General features: G+C 54.6%; 2 protein-coding genes across 4 annotated transcripts in view; both read left to right on the top strand.

Moving 5' to 3' along the window:
• JAKMIP1 (janus kinase and microtubule interacting protein 1) overlaps window positions 1-20,746 on the top strand; it is a 136,704-nt gene that overhangs the window by 81,559 nt on the left and 34,399 nt on the right. For all 3 annotated transcript variants that reach the window (XM_086705490.1, XM_086705491.1, XM_086705492.1), the window contains 4 exons: window positions 3,487-3,633; window positions 4,650-4,790; window positions 6,719-6,778; window positions 19,841-19,969. In XM_086705490.1, the coding sequence (XP_086561616.1) occupies window positions 3,487-3,633; window positions 4,650-4,790; window positions 6,719-6,778; window positions 19,841-19,969 (477 nt within the window). The remainder of the gene's footprint in view (window positions 1-3,486; window positions 3,634-4,649; window positions 4,791-6,718; window positions 6,779-19,840; window positions 19,970-20,746) is intronic.
• LOC147582126 (uncharacterized) lies at window positions 15,709-19,953 on the top strand. The gene is made up of 2 exons (XM_086705493.1): window positions 15,709-16,195; window positions 19,841-19,953. Exons 1-2 carry the CDS (start codon window positions 16,090-16,092, stop codon window positions 19,870-19,872), a joined length of 138 nt encoding a protein of 45 aa, XP_086561619.1. The 5' UTR covers window positions 15,709-16,089; the 3' UTR covers window positions 19,873-19,953.

Below are 20,746 nucleotides of genomic sequence, written 5' to 3'. Positions count from 1 at the left end.
TTCTTTCCCATTAATTCCTGACCAAAAATCTAGCACACGTCCAGTGAAGACACCTGCTCCTCCCCTTTGTTTCTACAGGAATTTATCCTGGGCAAAGAGTCAGAGCAAACAGTGAGGAGTTTAGAGAGGATGTTCACTGCAGTGTTGACGCTAGCGACCCAAAGTGACCTGAAACGAAACAAAAACCCAATTGTTCAACACTCAAGTATTGGGCAGAGTAATTATGGAACATTTAGGCAGTGAACTGTCTACAGTCGTTAGGAGGGACGGTAGACATCGTGTTTATTTGCTCACAGTAAATTAAAGCGACACGCAGTTTACAAAACAAACATGCACATTGTCATGACAGATATTGGGAGCTGCTTTAGGTGGTGTGATGATGGATCATTTTAGGTTTTTTGCTTCTCTGTTTACTTTCTTTTGCAGAAAAGTTCAGACATTTCTTTTTTAAAATTTTGTTTAATGTTTATTATTTAGTTTTGAGAGAGAGAGAGAGAGAGGGAGAGACAGCGTGAGCAGGGGAGGGGCAGAGAGAGAGGGAGACACAGAATCCGAAGCAGGCTCCGGGCTCTGAGCTGTCCGCACAGAGCCCGACGCGGGGCTCGAACCCACGAACTGCGAGATCGTGACCTGAGCCGAAGTCTGACGCTCAACCGACTGAGCCACCCAGGAGTCCCAAAGTTCACATATTTCTAATTTTAAAGATAACGAACAGGGACTCTGGGTTAAAAAAAATGAATCCCTAGGGACGCCCATTTCCTCTTTCTCTGCCCCTCCCCCACTCGGCACATGTACACTCTCTCTCAAAATTATTAAATAAATAAACAAATAAAAAGATAATCTAGTAAAAAGAGTAGTTTCCTGAATATGTGTAAATTTGCTGCATAAACAGCGAAGTGAACTTTTATGTCGTGGGAGTCGGTACATAAACTTCTTGACAAGTGTCTTGTCATATTTCTGTTGATTCTAAATTTTATCATGAAAGCAAGTGCATCTAATTTTTTTTTTTTAATTTTTTTTTTCAACATTTATTTATTTTTGGGACAGAGAGAGACAGAGCATGAACGGGGGAGGGGCAGAGAGAGAGGGAGACACAGAATCAGAAACAGGCTCCAGGCTCCGAGCCATCAGCCCAGAGCCCGACGCGGGGCTCGAACTCACGGACCGCGAGATCGTGACCTGGCTGAAGTCGGACGCTTAACCGACTGCGCCACCCAGGCGCCCCGCAAGTGCATCTATATAGTATGTGAGAACCATGCGAGATGAACAGCATGAGTAAGAGTCACCTCTTTGTAATCTTAACAGGATCAAAGTAAAGTCATTGCCTTCAAGTATTTTTTTTTTAATTTTTTCAAATGTTTTTATTTATTTATTTTGAGAGAGAGAGTGACAGCAAGGGAGAGGCAGAGAGAGGGAGAGAGGGAATCCTAAACGGGTTCCACACTGTCATCCCAGAGCCTGAAGCGGGGCTCGATCTTACGAACTGTGAGATCATGACCTCAGCCGAAATCAAGAGCCGGACGCTTAACTGACTGAGCCACCCAGGCACTCCTCCATCAAGTATTTTTAAAAGCATATTTTCAAGTGGCTTTAATCAGACTGTATGTCTAATATTAGATGTACGCTTTTCGCTTAAATATTCATTAACTAAAAAAAGTCCCTCATGTACTGCATAATAGTTCACTGAGAAGATTAGAAAAGAAATGTAGCTTGTGTGCAACAATTTGGAGCACACTGAAGTGTTTAAAGCAAAAACTGAGCAGCTAGCCAGCACTTTGATCTTAAAATCACGAAATAACTACTATTAGCTGTTTGGGGGTGGTTCTTACATGCTTTTAAAACTGGTGTAGATATATCGACACCCACCAGGAGACTGTCTGTTGTTTGGCCGTTACAGACGGGATATTTTCTCCTCTGTGTTATTGTTCTGCAACTTGCTTTTTTCCCCACGATTCATCAGTTCCGGCTGTCGTTTGGGCAGGTGCACGGCTCACGCCCCCCTTTGAGGACGACCCGTGGCTCATTCACCCATTCCTCTAGGCTGCTCGGGTGTCTTTGCTGTTATGAGCATATGCCACCCGAAGACACATTTCTGTCGTTACTACTTGGAATTTTATTCCTGTGAGGATTTTCAGAAGTAGAATGTATGGGTCAAAGGTCATTTTTTTTCATAAAGTTTATTAATTTATTTTCAGAGACACAGAGACAGTGCGAGTGGGGGGGGGGGGGCAGAGAGAGAGGGAGAGAGAGAATCCCAAGCAGGCTTCTCTCTGCCAACGCAGAGCCCGACGCAAGTCTCGAACCCACGGAACCGTGAGATCATGGCCTGAGCCGAAACCAAGAGTTGGACGCTTAACCAGCTGAGCCACCCAGGCGCCCCTCAAAGGTCCATTTTATATTTGAGTGGGTCCCACCAGACTGCTTGATCTTAACTTTACAACCTGGCGACCAAAATCAGGGGTCTGCAGTCAGTCCCTGTGCTTGGTTCTTGGTTCTAGCACTTTCTGTGTGGCCACGAGCACAGCATCCCACGTCTTTGCTCTCAGTTTCTCTGTCTGTAAAGTGGGGATGGGGCCCCTGCTGGGGTTGTGGGGAGGCACAGTGTGTTCGAGAAGGCAGACCCGACCACAGAGAGCAGCCCTCAGGGGCCGGGGCAGGAACTGAATGACAGAGTTCTCCAGCCCCCGAAACCAGGCCTCACCGTGTCCACCCCTCTACACCCAGCACCCCACATTCTGTGTTCCCGCTGCACTGAACGAGCTGTGTTCTTGCCCGCTCTGAACCTCAGGGCGCGTGGTCTCCCCGCCTGGAACATCTGCCCGCGCTTGGCTCACCGCGTTCTTACCTCCTTTACTGTCTTTGCCCTCTTCCTCTGACGTTGGACGGGCACCCTGGCGTGCCGTTCCTTCGATTCGGCCCCCAGCACAGGGCCCCAGGCACCAGAGGGGCTCCCCCAGCGCTGATCCCACGGGAGAGACTGGAAGGACAGCCCCTAGTTGTACAGACTCAGGGAACGCCTTCGGGTTTGATGTCCCGGCACCGAGTCTGGCACGGAGTGGGGCCCAGGATTGATTGCCTGCTGTCTCAAGAAGGTAGAGCTTTCTGCTAGGTCTGTACTTGGGGAGGAATGGTGGCCAGGAGCAGCCGGGTCATGGGATTGACCTTTGCGAGTGAGACCCAGGACCCCTGGGGGTTATGCCCAGAGGTGAAGGAAGTGCAGACCAGTGGACCCAGCACAGGTCACTTGCCAGCGGGGTGCCCGGGGGCGGATCTGTGGGCCTCCCCTCTTGCCTTACGCGAGGCCCCCCGAGCCTCAGGTGGGATACTGTGTTTGGGATCCAGGTGGTTGTGGGATCTTCCTGGGGTTTGTGGTCCCAGCGGAGGCAGCTCCGGTCCCGGGTTGGACCCCTGCTGGCCTCCGCGGTGTGACATCAGCAGTCCGCTGGGCCTTACAGCCACCGGCCTTCTGTGTCTTTCTGATCGCAGCTGAAACGCTCCCGGGAGACTGAGGTCCAGCTGAAGCCCCTTGTGGAGAAGAACAAGCGGATGAACAAGAAGAATGAGGATTTGCTGCAGAGCATCCAGAGGATGGAGGAGAAAATCAAGAGCGTCATGAGGGAGAATGTGGAAATGGTGAGTCAGCCCTGGGTTCAAGTCTCCGTCTGGGCTTCTCCAGCCCCCGACTGACCCTCGCAGCCCACAGTCTCCGCCCAGCCCCGCCTCCCCCAGGAAGCTCGCCAGGGCTCTCCGACCTTGCCCAGCCCTGCTGGCCCCGCTTCTCTAGGGGGCACGGTGTTGAGCTGTGCCCAGAGGCAGAAGGCCAGGCAGTGCCCGCAGCTGGGTCTGCGCCTCAGCCCTGCCCCCCCACCCCCTGCTGCCCCCGGGGCCTCGGACACAGCCCCGTTCTTTCCGTGCCTCAGCGTCTTCGTCCATAAAGTGGGGGGGATGCGGTTATCAGCACCGCGGGGCTACCCAGAGGGTGGAGTGTTGGCATGGAAAGGCCTCACGGAATCCTTAGCTCTTTGCAGACGCTTCGCACGTGAGAGCAACGGCCACCGTTGCATAAGGGATTTGCGTTTGCTCCCATCAGAGTGCTCAGTCTTTGTGGCCAGGGCGGTGTCTTGTAACTGCTGGCTCGTGGAGGAGTCCGAGGTTCATTGTCCCAAGCGGTGTCAGTCGCCCCTTTTCCAGCAAGAAGGCTGAGGCTCTGGGAGGTGGGGTGCCCTTCTCCCCGCACCCCAGCAGGCCCCGGTGTGAGGGGGACACGATCGCCGGTGGCGTGCCTTGCCTCCCCAGCTCCCTCGTCCAGCCTCCAGGGCCCGGGTTTGGACGACCACCTCCCACCCCCACGCCTGCCCAGCCCGTTCTCTCAGCCTGCAGCTTGCTTCTGGTCTGCACCTGTCCCCTCCTCCCACGTGGGGACTGGGTAGCCTTCTTCCCTCCTGCATCCCTGACCTCCCGCCGGGTGCCCCCTGAGCTCCCGCTGGGTGCCCCCCTGACCTCCCGCAGGGAGCCCCCTGACCTCCCGCTGGGAGCCCCCTGACCTCCCGCTGGGTGCCCCCTGACCTCCCGCTGGGAGCCCCCTGACCTCCCGCTGGGTGCTCGCGCTGTAACCAACCTCCTGCTGGGCGCTCTCCCTCTGGCTGCAGAAAGAGAAGCTGTCGGCACAGGCGTCCCTGAAGCGGCACACTTCCTTGAACGACCTCAGCCTGACGAGGGACGAGCAGGAGATCGAGTTCCTGCGGCTGCAGGTTCTGGAACAACAGCACGTCATCGACGACCTCTCGCTGGTACGTTCGCGCTTGGTGACATCGCTCAGTGTGGCGCCGGGCGACGCGGTGTGACGAATGGCATCGAGGCTCCAGGGCACTGCTGCTGATGCGGGTGGGGTCTCACGGAGCTCACCCGTGCGGGCACCTTGCTGCTTTAATTCAGCCAGACAGCAGCCTCGACTTTGTGTAAAAGACACCGCTGGTGCCTGGAAGCCGTCTCCATGGCTACTCTTTTTCTCAACTCTTCTCCCTGGTTTGCTGTTGCTAAGAAGCAGCATCCGTTTTAGGAATGGGTCATCTGGCCTGGACACAGTGGGCACAGTTTGTCCCTGAGAAGTCTATTTTTTTTTTTTAGCTTAGTTATTGCAGACCATGAACTTGAAAGCCTGAACCTTGTAATCAGGCTAGAATTTGAAGGGCTGGCTGAGACTCTACATCTATAAGGTTAAGGGGAGAGGAGTGTGTCTTAGTAGGCGACTGTTATATCCAGAGAATCCTTTTTTGTCTGTGAAAGGAGCTTAGGCACCAGTAAGAGAGCATTTGCAGGAAGCTTCAGTTGGACCCTAGAAGCAAAGTGTGTTCTTAATGCCCAAGAGGGAATGTGATGGTTCCACTCATGGGTCTTCCAAGAGTAGAAAAGCCAGTGATCAAAATTCTAGAAAAAGCTTTGACCATAACTGTCAAGTTTGCTTTGCTGGCCTATCTTCCTCTCTCTTTAAGTCCTTCCCTTCTTCCTTCCACCCACCAATCCATTCTCCCTCCCGTCCCTCCATCTATCTTTGCCTCCATCCGTATTCCCATCTTCCCATCCCCCCTCCTTCCTTCCATCCCTCAGCTGTCCGGCCACCCATCCATCCATCATCCATCCATCCATCCACCCCTTCTTTCTCCCATAGCTTCTTCCTTCCATCTGTCTGTCCATCCATCCTTCCTTCCATCTGTCCATCCACCCCCCCTCTCCTTCCTTCCATCCATCCATCCATCCTCTCATCTTCCCATCATCCTCTCTCTCCTTCCATCCCTTCTTCCTTCCATTTCTCCATCCATCCATCCATCCATCCTCCCCTTCTTTCTGCCATACCTTCTTCCTTCTATCCATCCTTCCTCTCATCTTTCTCCATTACCCCAAAACTTGGTAGAACGTAAGATGAAAACACACCTTCAATAAAATGACGATAAAGTTGAAAGAGGAATGATAAACCAACAATCCCAGAAAAAATAAAGATCGCTGCATCCATTGAGATGAGGAGGGACGGATGGGTAGACCATAAGGGCTATAACCAAACAGCAGATTTGCCTCTGGGTTTCCCGGTAGCCAAGGGGAAAAGCAGGGCTGAGTTAGAAAGGAGAGACGTCCTGGTTTTGCTTGGAGTGGAAAGGCTGCCACTCCGTCCGCTGCCCTGAAGATGCCGATCTTACTGACAGTGGCCACCAGGCAGCCACAGGCTCTTGTTTCTTTCTTAGGGACATGCTGCTTGGTAGGTTCTAGCCCCATAGAGCAAAGGAAGAACCTGAGAGTCAGAGAAATAAAACGCGTCACCCGGTTCAGAGGAGGCCCATGAAGATTTGGACCTGGCTCTGTCTGAGCTCAAAGCCGCAAACTATTTCATCCTGGGCTGTGGTCACTGACAGAACGGCGATCTCCAGTCAGCACTGCCTTGTGCATTATGACTTCCAGCCCCCAGCGCAGACAGGCTGGGGCTTTCAGGATTGGCACACTTTGGTATTTTTTGGTCAAGACAGTCCCAGTCCCGTTAAGGACTCGAGTAAATGGGGTGGCCCTGTAGCGTGCAGTTCTGGGAGGCGGCCGTCACGCGGGTGCTCAGAACTTGGACGAACGCACACCCAGTGCCAACGGCGGGGGGAGGCGCACTTTGGGAGCCAGTTGGGTTGGCTGGTGTGATATGAGGCTGGCTGATAATGCCAACCGTTGTATCTCCTTCTAGGAGAGAGAACGTCTCTTGCGCTCCAAACGACATCGCGGGAAAGGTCTGAAGCCACCCAAGGTGAGTCTGCGGGGGTGTGGCTGTCCTGCTTGGTGTCCTGCATGGTCCAGGGGAGGGGGGAAACGCAAGCAATCCGTGAGGGGCCCTAACGGCAGGGACACTCACATGGCTGCACGTTTGGTGGTGAAAAAGCTGTTATCGCGTCTCTCGGCGCATCGGTTATGGCCGCGGACCAGTGATTGTAATGTATTCATGGAAAACTCACCGATGAATTCTGTCTGTAGGCCTCAGGCGCTGTTTGCCCCAAATTAAAAGCATAAATACTTAGACCTTTTGAAGGATTCAAAACGCACTCGGGCTTGGTTTCTGACATCTTATATCCCGTTCTAAAAAAAATCAGGAGCTTTGGGCTTCTTTTTGTTCGAATAACGCAGAACCGTGTTCTTTTTTTGGAAGATGTGGTTTTATAGAGACGGTGCCCAGATGTCCTGGCAGGGAGAGCACAGCTGGACGGGGAGAATTCAGACGCCACAGGGGCCACGCTGGAATAAACAGAGCAAATTGGGGCAGGTGTGAAAAAAAAAAAAAGAGTTTGCATTTAAACCCATGAACCTCGTTTCACCGCCACAGAGACGTGGGTCTTTCGTTTGAACTAGACGCCCCTCCTGGTTTTTCTTTCAATAGAGATGTGGTTGTAGAGAAATCTTTGTCTTCTCTAGAGAAAACAGAAGTGTGGATGTGCTGCCGAAAAGCCACAGGCACGTGGCTCTCGAGGCTGGCAGCAGGGAGTGGTGGGGACTGGGGCAACCTGAGCAGGAGGGAACGGGGGTAGTGCCACATACTCCAGTGGTGGGGGGGAGATGGGGATCCTGGTGCATCAGCTCCCTGGGGCTGCGTAACAAAGTACCCCACACCGGGCGGCTTGGAACAGTAGAAACGTCTTGTCTCGCGGTTTGCAGTCCGGAGGTCCAAAATAAAGGTGTCGGCAGCGCTGTGCCCCCTCTGAGACCCGTAGGGGAGTCCTTCCCAGGCTCTTTTAGCTTCTGGTGATTTCCTGGCACGCTTTAGCGTTCCTTGTCTTGAAGCTGCATCACTCCAACCTCTGCTTTTGTCGTCAGAGACCGTTCGCCCAGTGCGTCGCTGTCGTCCTATAAGGACACCAGTCATACTGGGTCAGGGACCCGCCCTCTTCCACCACGACCCTCATGTTAACCAAGTACTTCGGCAGTGACCTTGCTGAAGTGCCCGGGGGTAGGGCTTCAACATGTCTTTCTTGGGGAGAGGGGGGCCCAGTTCACCCCAAACCCCTTACTTTATATCAAATCTAAGGATTTTAATCTAGTTACTGCTGAAAGGGGGACTTTGCACGTGTAAGTTTACCCACCAGGTGCCCTTAGGATGGGGATTATCTATGTGGCCCCAGTGTCGTCCCAGGAGCCTTTCCACGCAGGGGGAAGGCGGAAAAGGAAGGCAGAGAGAAGCAGCAGGGGGAGGTGATCAGAGGGATTCAGAGTCTGGGAAGGACTCGACGAGTCAGTGCCAGCTCTGTGAATTGGGGGTGCAAGGGTGCTAGGCTCCCAGGAGCAAAGGCGGCGACAACATCCGCCCTTAGGGGATCTGGGTTCTGCAGACAACCCGCATGAACTCGGAAGCAGACTCTTCTTCCCAGAGCCTCCCTGGAAGCGACGACAAACAGCTTGATTTTGGCAATAAATCAGGGTGAGACCGAAACACAGAACCAGTCTGGGGAACCAGGACTCCTGACCTATGGGACTGGGCGATGATGCGTTCTGTTGTCTCAGGCTGTAAAGTTTGTTGTAATTTGTTATAACAGCAATAGCAGTGAGTGGCCCAATGCGTATTTAGCATTTTTCTTCCTCCCTCATGGAGCGTTGGGGAAGGGCTTGGCCAAGGTCGTCCTACTGTGGAAAGGAGGGCTGTAGTGTTTTTCCTTTGTACATTTATGGATGTGCTTCCCTCTTCCTAATCATTCCAAGCCATCCCTGTTCAGATTTCATCCGCCCTTACGGAGAAATACCATAAAGAATATTCTTCAATAAACACATTATGTAAGTTTTTCTATAATATAGACCCACAGGGGAAGAGTAAGGAATCAAGTGATGTCCATATTTTAAACTCAGATAATATCGAACATGTCTAAAAATTTCCTACTGATTTTTCGTCTCGTTGGCCATAAACGCACTGGCCTCTTTCTCTCTACCTTGCCAATACTGGGGAATATTAATGTTAAATGTGTTGTGAGCAATTTCTCCCTGACCTCCTTTTATCATTTTATTTGGCATCAATTTGTTCATATATAGTAAGAGATTATTTTATGAAATTGAAAAAAAACATCTAAGGATGTTAAACGTTGGCACAAATGTTGATAGAACACTCTATGGCCCAAATAAAATTTATCTGTGGGCCGAATTGGGACACTTGGCTGAGTGGTCACGTATGCTGTGTTATTGAGTCCTTATAGTCACCCCGTGCGGCTGGCGTTTTGTTTTCCATTTGATGGTTACAGGAAGCACGTAGGTATAGGGGATAGAAATAGCTCAGAGACCAAGTGAGCTGACAAGGGGGAGATTCAAATTCAAGTCTGGGCTCGAAGGCCCGCGTTTCCACCACTAAGTCAAGCTGCATGAGGCACATGTCTCTATGTACTGACCTCAGAGACTCAGAAAGGGAAGTGGCTCAGCACAGTGTGTTTAATTTATTTTTTATTAAAAATATTTTTTTAATGTATTTTTTCATTTTTGAGAGAGAGAGAGAAAGAGAGAGCATGAGCGGGGTGCGGCAGAGAGAGAGGGAGACACAGAATCCGAAGCAGGCTCCAGGCTCTGAGCCATCAGCACGGAGCCCGATGCAGGGCTCGAACTCACGAGCCGTGAGATGGTGACCTGAGCCGAAGTCGGACGCTCAACAGACTGAGCCACCCGGGCGCCCCACAACTTGTTTATTTTTAAATATTCACTTTTACTGGGGAAGCAATATCACAGCACCACAGACTAACCTGAGAAATAAGCAAAATGTCACCCGCGGGCCTCCCTGGCGCCATCTGTGCTGGCGTTTTATGCAGCCCCTCCCCCACCCCCAGCCCTTGATCTGCCCCATCTTTTTCTTTCTTGATAATGTAACTATGACTGTAGAGTATGCTGTTGCTTCCTGTTTTTTTTTTTTTTTTTACTTAACGTTCTACCATGTGTCATGTGCCTGTACATGTGTCATGTACAGTGTCATGACCCTGTCGTCATACAAACAAATTTTTATGGTTATATAATCCATTGAGTAGATGGGCCATAAATTTGTGTTCCATTCGGTGCCGGACATGTTTGCTTTTAGCTCCTGGCAGCTGTAACTCCTGCCGCGGAGTGTGTTTACGGTAGGCAGTGTTCTGGGCCGGTTCTGTTGTATTCCCTGGGTGTTGACCGTTGCTGTAAGGGACTGGACTTTCTGCTTCTGTAAATGCCACCCCGGTGGCCTCCTTTTGTCCAGGAAGCTGCGCCAGGGTCTGAATTGTTCCCATGGACAGATTCCCGGAAGCTGAAATATGGATCCACAGGGTGTGAAGGCTTTGGTGGGGAACACGCGACCCCCTGTGCCTTACGGAAAACACGCATCGTTTCGTACAGCTGCCAGTCATGTGCGTGAATGCCGTTTTCACCACAGGATGTGTTGAAACAGCAGTGGTCTAAAGGCATTCGGCCTGGAGAGCTGGGAGTATTGCGGCATTGTGCGCCCCATAAAGCTTCTAAAGTAGGGGGGCACCTAGTCGGCTGAGCATCTGACTTCAGCTCAGGTCACGATCTCGTGTTTGTGAGTTCGAGCCCCGCGTCAGACTCTGTGCTGACAGCTCAGAGCCTGGAACCTGCTTCCGATTCTGTGTCTCCCTCTCTCTCTGCCCCTCCCCTGCTCGTGCTCTGTCTCTCTCTCTCTCAAAAATAAACATTAAAAAAATTGTTTTAGAAAAGCTTCTAAGTAGGGTTTTCGGGAGTCCCCCTGTTGAGCTGTGACTTTATTTTTCAAACCTGTATGAGAGTTCGTGGAGTAAGGAAGATTCCATTGTCCTTTTCCCGATTTCCTTTATGGGAAGAGAACTTGACAAGGGCCTAGAACTGACTTGTGGTTTGCTAGGCTTGCGTGCACAGCAGGTGAGGAGGTCAGGAGCTGTGTCCTGCTCACTGCACCCCCTTCACCGTCTCGGCACAGAGTACGTGTCCCTAAACAGTTGTTGAGTGAATAAGCAAATTGCTTGTACTGGCGAAGTGTGTTTGCACAACACTGGATCGTGTCAAAGGATGGGATGTTCGGTCCCTAAGTGAAACAGTTCACTGCCACCAGAAGGCGGGGTTTGGGAGTCTCCATGGGCATTTTCCTGAGCTGTGTGCAGTCTTCTCAGCTTAACTGTTCCTATGACCCACGAACCTCTTGTCTTTGTCTCAAGATTCAAGATAGAACAGTTTCCCCCACATGCTCCTGCTTACTCCTGGAGTTGTCCAGGGCAGGTGGGGACCTGCACAGGTTTGTAACCCCCTAGGGCTATCTCTCGGGCCTGGGCAGTGTCCCTTTCTTCCCTCCCGCAGGCTGCTGGGATTCAGTAATTTCCTTTTCCCCTTGAATGCCTCCATCATGCTCTGTCTGCTATGTATTTGTGTATTTTACCACTTTGCCTGGGCCTTTGTTGGGCACCGATCTTTGTGCCAGAATTTTCTGGGAGTCTGACAGCCCGTCTCTGCTCTCTGGCTAGTTCAAGCTTCCCTGGACTCTGTGTTTCCCCCAGAAGGGGGTTTGTTCTCCGGTCCCACATCCACACCCCAGTTTGCTGCAGATAATCATGATGGCAGAGCAGTGGTGAGATCCAGCCCTCATCCCGGGTGGGGGGGACCCTTACACCCCAAAGGCTGCTGACCCTGTCTCACCGTGCTCCTGGGGACAGAACCGGTGTGGGCGTTTCGCCCCGGGACCCTGCTATTCAGCACCCCCATGGGGAGTTGCAGGAGAACCCCCGGCGGTCCCCCAGGCCCCATCTGGGGAGGGTGGGCTTGCTCCGCAGAAGTCCAGTGTCACGGTTGAACCCTACACGGAGCTCCTGTGGGCGGTAGGTTTGCTGCCTCTGAAGCTTGCTGTCTAACAACGTGGAGCTGTCTCAGCAGAAAGCTGAGCATGCGAGTGTGGCTAAACTCGGCATGGTTTGCGCACACACCTCGGTTACCGTGGGGCTGGGGTCTCGGCTGAAGCTGCGACCCCATAGCCTGTAGCCGTATGAAGGTCCGGTCCAGCTCCTGGCTCTGTGGCATTGACCTGGGGGAGCCTGTTTCCTGGTTCTTACCACGATCATCACATCCAGAAGATTATACAGAGCATCCGGCTCTGTGCCTGGCATGTAGTCAGGGATCCACAAATTATGATTCATCCTTCTCCCTTCCTCTTAAATCGACGGCTTTCCTTTGGAGGGCCTGTTGATTGCAGATTCCCAGGTCCCGCCCTTGATTTCCCCCGTTCTAATTTGTGTCCTCTTTTTTCAAAAGAGGGACCATCTCAGGTGACAGTGAGGTGAGTTCTTGATGCCCTTTATTATTTTTTGAGATGTTTATTTATTTACTGGGGGGGGAGGGGCAGAGAGGGAGAGAGAGAATCCCAGGCAGGCTTCACGCTCAGCACAGCCCCGATGCGGGGCTCGATCTCACAATGGTGAGATCATGACCTGAGCTGAAATCAAGAGTCGGATGCTTAACCGACTGAGCCACCCCGGCGCCCCGTGCCTGTAGACAGTAGTCAGCCTTTGCAAGAGGCTGGGAAACTTGCTGAGAAATATCAAAGTACCATGGGAAGAATCGCCCTTCCGAGGGCCCGAGTGTCAGTACACGGTCCCCTGGTCCCCATACGGACCCTGGGACTGCTGATGCCTGAGGAGCTTCTGGTGGGTCACTCGTGGTCACTGGCTCCTGTATCACTGCTCATCGGACACTTAGGGCCTATCCAAAGTTGACCTTGTGCCCCCAAGGCCAAGCCTGCTCCTTCGTGGTGGGAAGGACAGGGTGCCGGCCGCCGCCCTGGAACAGGAGCCGGTGTGCACGCCCTCTGTGGCTAGGGCACCTGGACGTTTGTCGTCATGTGCCACGCTTTCCGTTTCTAAGTACCCAGAGGAATCCCATTTCCCCCGTATTGTCGTTTCCACTCGACTCTGCTCCTGGGCCGTCCTTCCCCGCAGCTCTGTCGCCAGCTGCCTCTGAGCGAGGTGCGGCTGGACCGCGTGTGCCTCGTTCACGGGGCTGCCTGCAGTCCCCGGCACAGTCCCCCCTCGCCGCAGGGGCTCCGTAACTTGCACTAAGTGAACGTTAGTCATTTCAGGCCGCTTGCCGGCCCGGCTCCCCACTGTTGGCTGGCCTGCGGCTGAAGGCTTTTGCTGCGTGTATCATTCCCTGTAGGGGATGAGGGCTTGTTCCCTCCAGGCCGGGCAGCGACCCTGTCACCTGTTCCCTCCTCCACGGCCTGGCAGAGCCTCACATCAGAAGCATGAGGGGCCCCAGACGCTGTTCCCATGCTGCCCGCTGGGTTTGTGGGGCCCATTGGTACAGGACTCTGGATTTGGGTCCTGTGGGTAGAGCATGGGGACAATTGTGCAGGCACAGAGCCTGCGTCCCGGGCCACACCCGGGCCGCTGGACGGCCCAGCCATGCACACCGTCCGCATGTGTTGACCTGGGGCAGCCCTGCACGTTGCTGGGTAGCAGGAGGAGGATGGGGCTGCCCAGGGCACGTCATCCGGCAGAGCAATGACCGCGGGACATCGAGGCCACACCTGAAGACTTTGGAATAGACAGGAAGTCAGGGCGGTTCCAGGCAGCATATTCAAATGGGACAGGAAACCCCAACACTGAGAATGAGGACTCTGGAGAAGAGCTGGCTGGGGGCTGGCCTGCAGCCCCAGGCCCCCTGCCTAGTGTTGAGGCGACCCCAGAGCCAGCGGGGAGGGGCTTGAGGCAGAGGCTGTCTGATCCCAGACCCGTCCTGCCAGGCCTCTGCTTTCCCAGTGCTCCAAGGTTCCTTCGAGCCCTTATCCGCTTCTCCTGGGACCCCCTCTGCTTTCTTGGCTGCCCCCTTGGCTTCCAGCACGTTCCTCCCTCCACAGCTCCCAGAACCGTCTTGTTGAGGCTCAAGTCTGGCCTCGCCACCTTCTTCCTAAGAACCCTACGCTGGCTCCCCGTTTACCGGGGGATAAAGTTGGGGCCCCTTGGGCAGCTCTCAAGGCCTTTTGGGACCCGGCCCTGCTCACCTCCTGCTGTATCCCCCTTGGCACACCCTGGCTCCAGTCGCTTGGGTTTGCCGTGTGGCCTCATCTCCAGACCCCATCTCGGGCCGGCGCCCTCACGTCCTCTGCTTCTGACCGTCTCCTGCTCCTTCAAGATTCGGCTGGGCGGTCCCCGTTTTCGACAAGCCTTCACCCTCCCAGCGGCGGGCCCTTTCTCTGGGCTTCCTCAGCCCTATGCTCCTTCTCCCCGACACGTGGCGCAGTCTCCCCATCTTCTTCTTCTGAGGCCCTGTGCTTGGAGGACCCGGGGTGCTGTGGTCGAATGCGGTTGATGGCAACACGGAGAGCAGGCGTTGGGGGCCACGCGGTCTGTCCTGCAACCCAGGGAGTAGAGCTGTACTCGTGGCTTATGCCTGGGGTCCTCAGTCGGGCTCCCCGGGTCAGGTGCTGGGACAAGGCGGACGTGGTGGTCATGAGGCATTCTGTCCCATCTGGACTGCCCCGGGCCTGAGGCTTCTCACATCCGCCGTGAGCCCAGGGCTGACGGCCAAGGCAGTGTGGCTCTCAGCCCCTCCCATCCTCCATCCCTCTTGCCATCAACCTGGGCACAGCAAAATGTCAGGTGACAGGGCTCTGGCCGAGGTGAAGGTCTTAGTAGGTCCGAGAGCCAGCGGGACAGGACATGTCTCATGGTTTCCCCAGAGCCAGGAAGGCACCTGCCAGACAAAGGCAGTCCCTGTTTCTTCTTGAGGGTCCAGGTACACAGCTGCCTGGCGAGAAATTGGCTTCAGGCTTGTCCCAGAACTTAACAGTTTGCAGACGGCATGATTTCTAGGATTATCGTCCCCTCTTCCATTAGCCAAGATTATTTTCATTGGGAGTCTCAAAAACCCAAAGTCATTTAAGAAGGGAAAGGGATTTATATCGCTGCTAAGTCTGGAGGTGGCTGGTTTCAGGCACGGCTGGATCCAGATACCCACACGATATTGCCGGGAACGTGTCTCTCCACCTTTCCACCCTGCTTTCCTCTGGGCTGGGCTCTTTCTCAGGTGGGGTCTCCCCATGTGGTCACCTAATTGGCTTCGCGCAGCTTTAAGCTGGTGTTACACTGCCTAGCAATTTCTGTAGTAGGAGGGCGTCTCTCCTCAGTGGTTCCAGCAAGAGTCCCAGGGCGCGCGTTCCTTGGCTCAGTTTGGTCACAGGCTTGTCCCTGAACCAGGCCCAGGGAGCTCCTCATTTGGAAACATGAGTGAAAGGCTTGGGGGGCATAGCTCGTATCGTGGCTACTTTGAAAGGAGCAGAGTATCAAGCATTATTAAAATTGAAAGTTGTATATGCACTTGGTTGCCTATGTTTTGCTTTTGTGGTTGCCCTTCGCCTTTTAGTATCGCTTGAATATCTTTCGAAGTACAGAGGTCTTACTTTTTTATGGTGTCATCTGCCCATTTTGTTCAACATGTGGGTTTTCACCTTGGATGTTTCGCGGAGAGAAGCTTCTCCAAGAAACGCGGGCTTCCGTGGGGGCCCCGCGTGGGCGGGAGCACCGGGCCTGCATCCCTGCAGTCCCCCTGTGGCTAGTGGCTTCATCAGTCTGTATAAACGGTCAAACGAATGCTGAGGGACGGGTCACTGAGAATCCTGTGAATTCAGTGGGTCCAGGGTGCACGTGGGGTGGCCGGGACGGACAGACAAATTGCCCAAGCGCACGAGGCGGGAGGCGCCTCCTCGTTTTTGGCTCTGGTCCGGAAGAAAGCTGTCTCCGCATCCATCGTGGTTGCTAGTGTGGTGTCCCCAGGGGGCCTCGTGATCACCCGGAGCCTGTGGGAGGGCACTGACGACAAGGCAGCTCGAGGAGGGAGAAGCCGTGTGACTAGCCTGCCAGCCTGGCCCCTGGATCTGCCCTTGGGTTGGCGGCCTTGCCCACGAAGCCCGATCTCTGTGCAGGAAGCCTCGGGCACAGTGGGCTCGGCGTGGTGGAGGGAAGGAGAATGTTCCGGGAGAGAAGCAGCGCTTTCCACTAGGACTCGAGAGAGGTCCGCAAGCAGACGCCAGTGAGGCTGCTTTTGGCCCACGGGGCGCACACGGGGCCCACGCGGGCTCCACCTCCCTGCGCGGCAATGGAGTACATCCTCTTCGTGCTGTACTTCTCCTTTTTCCTCTGTCTCTGTGCCCTGGTGTGTCTGTACTTTTCCGGTTGTCAGGAGATGACCTACAAGCATGAAGGTAAGCGTCTAGCTCTGGGCGGCCGCGGTTCGGAGCGAGGACACGGCCGAGGCTGGGAGGCCCCTTCCAAGCTGGCGGTTGGTGGTCCCGAGTGATGCAGAGGGACAGGAGACGGGGCTCAGAGGCTGGAGGCAGCGGAGGGAGGTTTATTTCGGAGACACTACACCCCACCCCCCTCCCCCGGTGCCTTTTGATCTGCTGAGAACGACCACCTCTGTGTGTGCAAGGAGCAAATGGACCAGACACGTTTAATTTTCACTTGGGCCCAAGCTGCATTGAAAACATTTGGATTAGTTTGTATTTTATTTTTATTTTTTTTAATGTTTATTTATTTCTGAGAGAGAGAGAGAGAAAGAGAGAGCACACGAGCAGGGAGGGGCAGAGAGAGAGGGAGACACAGAATCTGAAGCAGGCTCCAGGTTCTGAGCTGTCAGCACAGAGCCCGACGTGGGGCTTGAACTCACGAACCCTGAGATCATGACCTGAGCTGAAGTCAGACGCTTAACTGACTGAGCCACTCAGGCGCCCCTGGATTAGTTTGTAAAGAGGAGTCAGCAAGGCAAGACTCCGGGGGGTAGAGAAAATGCGAGTCTTGGACGAGCGAGCTCCTTCCGTAGGGAAGATGTGCCACCCTGAGCAGAGACGGGGGTTTATGCTCCCAAACTATCTGTTCCCGGGAAACAAATGCCCGGGGGATCTGAGCAAGGTGGACGGTCTGAAAACTCAACGATTTCCCCAGTGCTTGGCTCTTTAAGAAAGAGGAAACCATGTTTTCTAGATGATTCTGTCATTCCTCGGAGGCAGGCGCTATTATTTTACATATATTTTGAAAATGCAGCATAAGGCACTGGTTGCATTGTCCTTAAAGAAACCAGCCCCCAGATTTTCTCTTTAAGCATTCCAAGGTCTGTTTCTCTCTTGCATTTATTAACAAAGGCATGAATATATGCAGTACTTCTAGACTTCCTGCATAATACAAGAGCTTTTAAGAACCTAATCCTTCTAGGAAACAAACTCGTCCAGCCTGTATGCTCCGCAAGGTTGGGGAGAGGGGGTCTCGGCATCTGCAGATTCGCCTCCAGTTGTGAGAGGGTCAGAATGTGAGTGTTTGGCCTCCCCAGCCCTGCTCCCTACAGAGCCTCATCCTGCCTCCCTCACCGCCGCATGCTTCCCTGGGGTCTTGGTCTCTGGGGCCACCCTGGACTGAGGGGCTCCATTCGGGTCTGGGGTTCGGCTGATGACAAAAGCAGCACTTTAAACGCACGTCTGCAGCATCCGGAGGGAACGCCCCGTGTCAGGACTCGGTAGCGGAGTGCCCAGCTAGCCGTCCTGCAAGGTTTCAGGAGGCAGATCAGCCCGGGTAATGAACAGAGGCGTCAGAACGGTCCGCGAGGCTGACCGTGGGTATCGTGTCCCGAGGCTTTGGAGAGACTGTGGCAGGATGGTTCCCGGGGACTCGGTCAGCGTGCGTCACTGCTCGCTGCCAGTCCACACGGCAGCAAACACAGAACTGTCCCCAGAGGCCTCGCAATTAGCCGTGTTTACAAGAAATAGGGTCGGGTGAATGGCTGCCCGGAGAAATGAGGAGCCTGGAGCTCGGGGCGGTGAGCTGTGTGCGTGCAGAGGACCTCTGAGTGCCGTAGACCTGTCGCTCCTGAAGGTGCCGTTGTCACCATCAGGATGTCGTGGCCGCTGCCCCCTGGAAATCGTCTGGAGAGTTTTCGATGCCTGCATTCAAGTGAGGTTTCTCATCTGGAGAGGAGATTGGGGTATATGATTGTCTGCAACCTCTACTTGGAGAGAAGGAATCATGGAAAGCGGACAGAACCTAATAGGTCCCCACAGTCCTACCTGCTAAACTCACCCGGGGTGGGTAACCGGGCGGGGGTCCAGCAGTGCTGGCTGTGTGAGTGAGGGCAAGGGCTGTCGCACGTGAGCCCGAAACTAGGGGCAAACAAGTTGCTTTATCTCTGAGTTCGTTAACAAAGACATGTTCACGAATACGCATTTAAAAACCGGTGTTGACCCAGTGTGCCAGACTCTGGGCCACAGTGGGGAATAAAAAAGCCCAGATCTCTGCCCTCACTGTCCTCCTGGGTGCCTCTAGCAAAACCTCTCGAGAAACTCTAGCTGTAGAAGATGACAGAACAGTCCACTCTGTCTCCCTCTCCCTTCCTGATTCAGAATTCTTTCTTTCTATTCTATTTTATTTTTTCTTAAACATTTTTTAATGTTTATTTATATTTGAGAGAAAGAGAGAGTGCACGAGCGAGCGTGAGGGGGGAGGGGCAGAGAGAAAAGGAGACACAGATTCAGAAGCTGGCTGTCAGCCCAGAGCCTGACGCAGGGCTCGAACCCACAAACTGTGAGATCATGAGCTGAGCCAAAGTCGGACGCTTAGCTGACTGAGCCACCCAGGCACCCCTTAATTATGTTATTAATTGTGGTACCGGCCACATTTTTCTTACATCTGGGTGCACGAGATTGCAGACATATGCCCGCTTAAGCAAGCAGGTTAGGACGGGTCCTCAGCATGTGGTGTGTGCCCCGATTCCTCTGTGGGGTGAGGGATGGGGAGGGGGCTCTGGGAAAAGCCAGGTTCTGGGTGAACCAGTGGGAGCCTGGGGCTCGGCTGTGGATTTAATTATGGTTCTTTCTTCATGGCCATGAAAAGTACTCATCGGTTGTAAGAAACAAACAAACGAACAAAACATTGTTCCTAACACAAGGGAGGTCGATCTGGTGGCTGTGGGTTGATGTCTGCAGACCCCCCCCCCCCCCCCGCCAGGAGACTGAGCGAAGCTCCTTGTGGTGGGGAGCACGGCTGGTGTTCATCAGGTGGTGTTCCCCAGGCCCCGCCCAGTGTGTGCCCCTAGAAGGTGCTCAGTCGGGGGTTTGCCGATTGAATGCGGGCATGTGTGCGAAGCCCGACATATCACGGTATTTGGGGTGGGCAAAGTACTGGGTGGGGTAGCCAGGAGGCTGGCGCACAGAGCGGTAAAATTTCCTCCGACTCTGAGCGATGGACGCGTGAGGGGTCCGTTGCACTGTTCCTTCTCATCGTTTCAGTGCCTCAAGGTTTCTATACTCAAAAGTTAAACAAAATTTGCCCCTCAGTGGAGGTCCGGTGAGGACCCGGGCCACACACTCACCCAGCCGGTTGGAGCCCGGGGTCCATCTGCGGGCCCCCTGCCCCCTTCACCTTTCCCCGTGTCTGGCACGTAGAACGAGACGTCTCACGTGGCCCCCTGCCCCTCCTTAGTAGGACCCACACGGGCCCATCGAGGGTCGGCGTGCCGGGCACAGTGGATGGGTGACCTCACTCTGCGCTCTCGGGTGAGGCGGGGGCTCCCTGTCCGTCTGATGGAGAAGGAAGTGGGCGCTCAGGGGGGCCGAGGGACCCGCAGAAGGAGTGCCGGGGTCAGGCCAGCGTGCTCTGCCGTCCCCACCCTCCACCACCTTCGGCCGCCTCCTTTCCGCCCGTGCAATCACAGACCCCGCCAACCGCCTCTTGGGACGCCCTCGGGGCCCCGGTGTGCGTAGTCGCCCCCGTGCCTGGGGTGACAGGGTGGGTTGGGCGGCCAGGGTGGGGGGACTCGGCAATGCTGAGTCCGTTCCTGACGTCACGCACGTTGCGTTTTCCAGAAGCATGTTGTGGAGACATTTTTTGGATTTGATGAGGAGTCTGTGGACTCGGAAACCTTGTCAGAAACCTCCTGCAACACGGACAGGACGGACAGGGCTCCGGCCACGCCCGAGGAAGACTTGGATGATGTAAGCACCCCCGCACCTGAGGTGCTGTGGGCACACGCCTCCGGCCTCTGACAACCGCCCCTGTCGCTCCCCGGGGTAGAGATTTCCGCCCCGAGGACCTGTGACGTCTCAGCCTGCAGCCTCGAGGGCAGGAGGCCCCTGCTGGGCCCGGCCTCCATGAAGGCAAGAGGGGCACCGGCAGCATGTAGCGGTCCCTCCCCCCTCCCCCCCCATCTCACCACCCCAGTGGTGGCCTTGCTGTTACCTTTTCAGTTAAAATTGCTGCATGGTGGTCTGTCCCTGTCCCCCCTGCACACGCGGGCACACATGCACACACATGCGTGCACAGGCTCACAATGCTCACAGAGGCACATACACACGCGGACAAAGGCACGCACAGGGACCCCACCTGGCGGGCAGGACACGGTTGCCTTGTCCTCACGAAGGCGACGCCTCACACAGGAGAGAACGCTCCCAGTGCTGGAGAGCGTGGAGGGCGGGAAGAACCCTCGGAAGCCCTCTCACCCCGAGCCACCAGCCTCACGGTCCCCGACCGGCGCGCACATCTAGGCTCATGACCGCGGCACTAAGTGAGCCGGACTCACAGAGGCGTGAAGGGTGGCTCTGTCCTCGCCCGCCCGCCCCTCGCCGGCTGGGCTCTCTGGAGAAACCCGAGTAGGGCACGGTCACACCAGACACGGGCCTTTTTTGATTTTCCTTTGGCACCAACAGTTTGTAACGGGCAGCCTTCCGCACCGAACGCCGTGCTCCACGTCCCCGTCTCTGGTGAGCACGCGG

This window comes from Puma concolor, chromosome B1, assembly GCF_028749965.1.
Source record: "Puma concolor isolate L17-30 chromosome B1, mPumCon1.1.hap2, whole genome shotgun sequence".
NCBI classification, from domain to species: Eukaryota; Metazoa; Chordata; class Mammalia; order Carnivora; family Felidae; genus Puma; species Puma concolor.
Note: the sequence above shows the minus strand (reverse complement) of the source record. Positions and strands in the feature narration are given on the sequence as shown.

Bases quoted from the DNA above. Each gene is read 5' to 3' on its own strand.
- LOC147582126 (XM_086705493.1), top strand. From the start codon at position 16,090: ATGGAGTACATCCTCTTCGTGCTGTACTTCTCCTTTTTCCTCTGTCTC. The intron at 16,196-19,840 runs GTAAGCGTCTAG...TGCGTTTTCCAG, and splicing joins GATGACCTACAAGCATGAAG to AAGCATGTTGTGGAGACATT.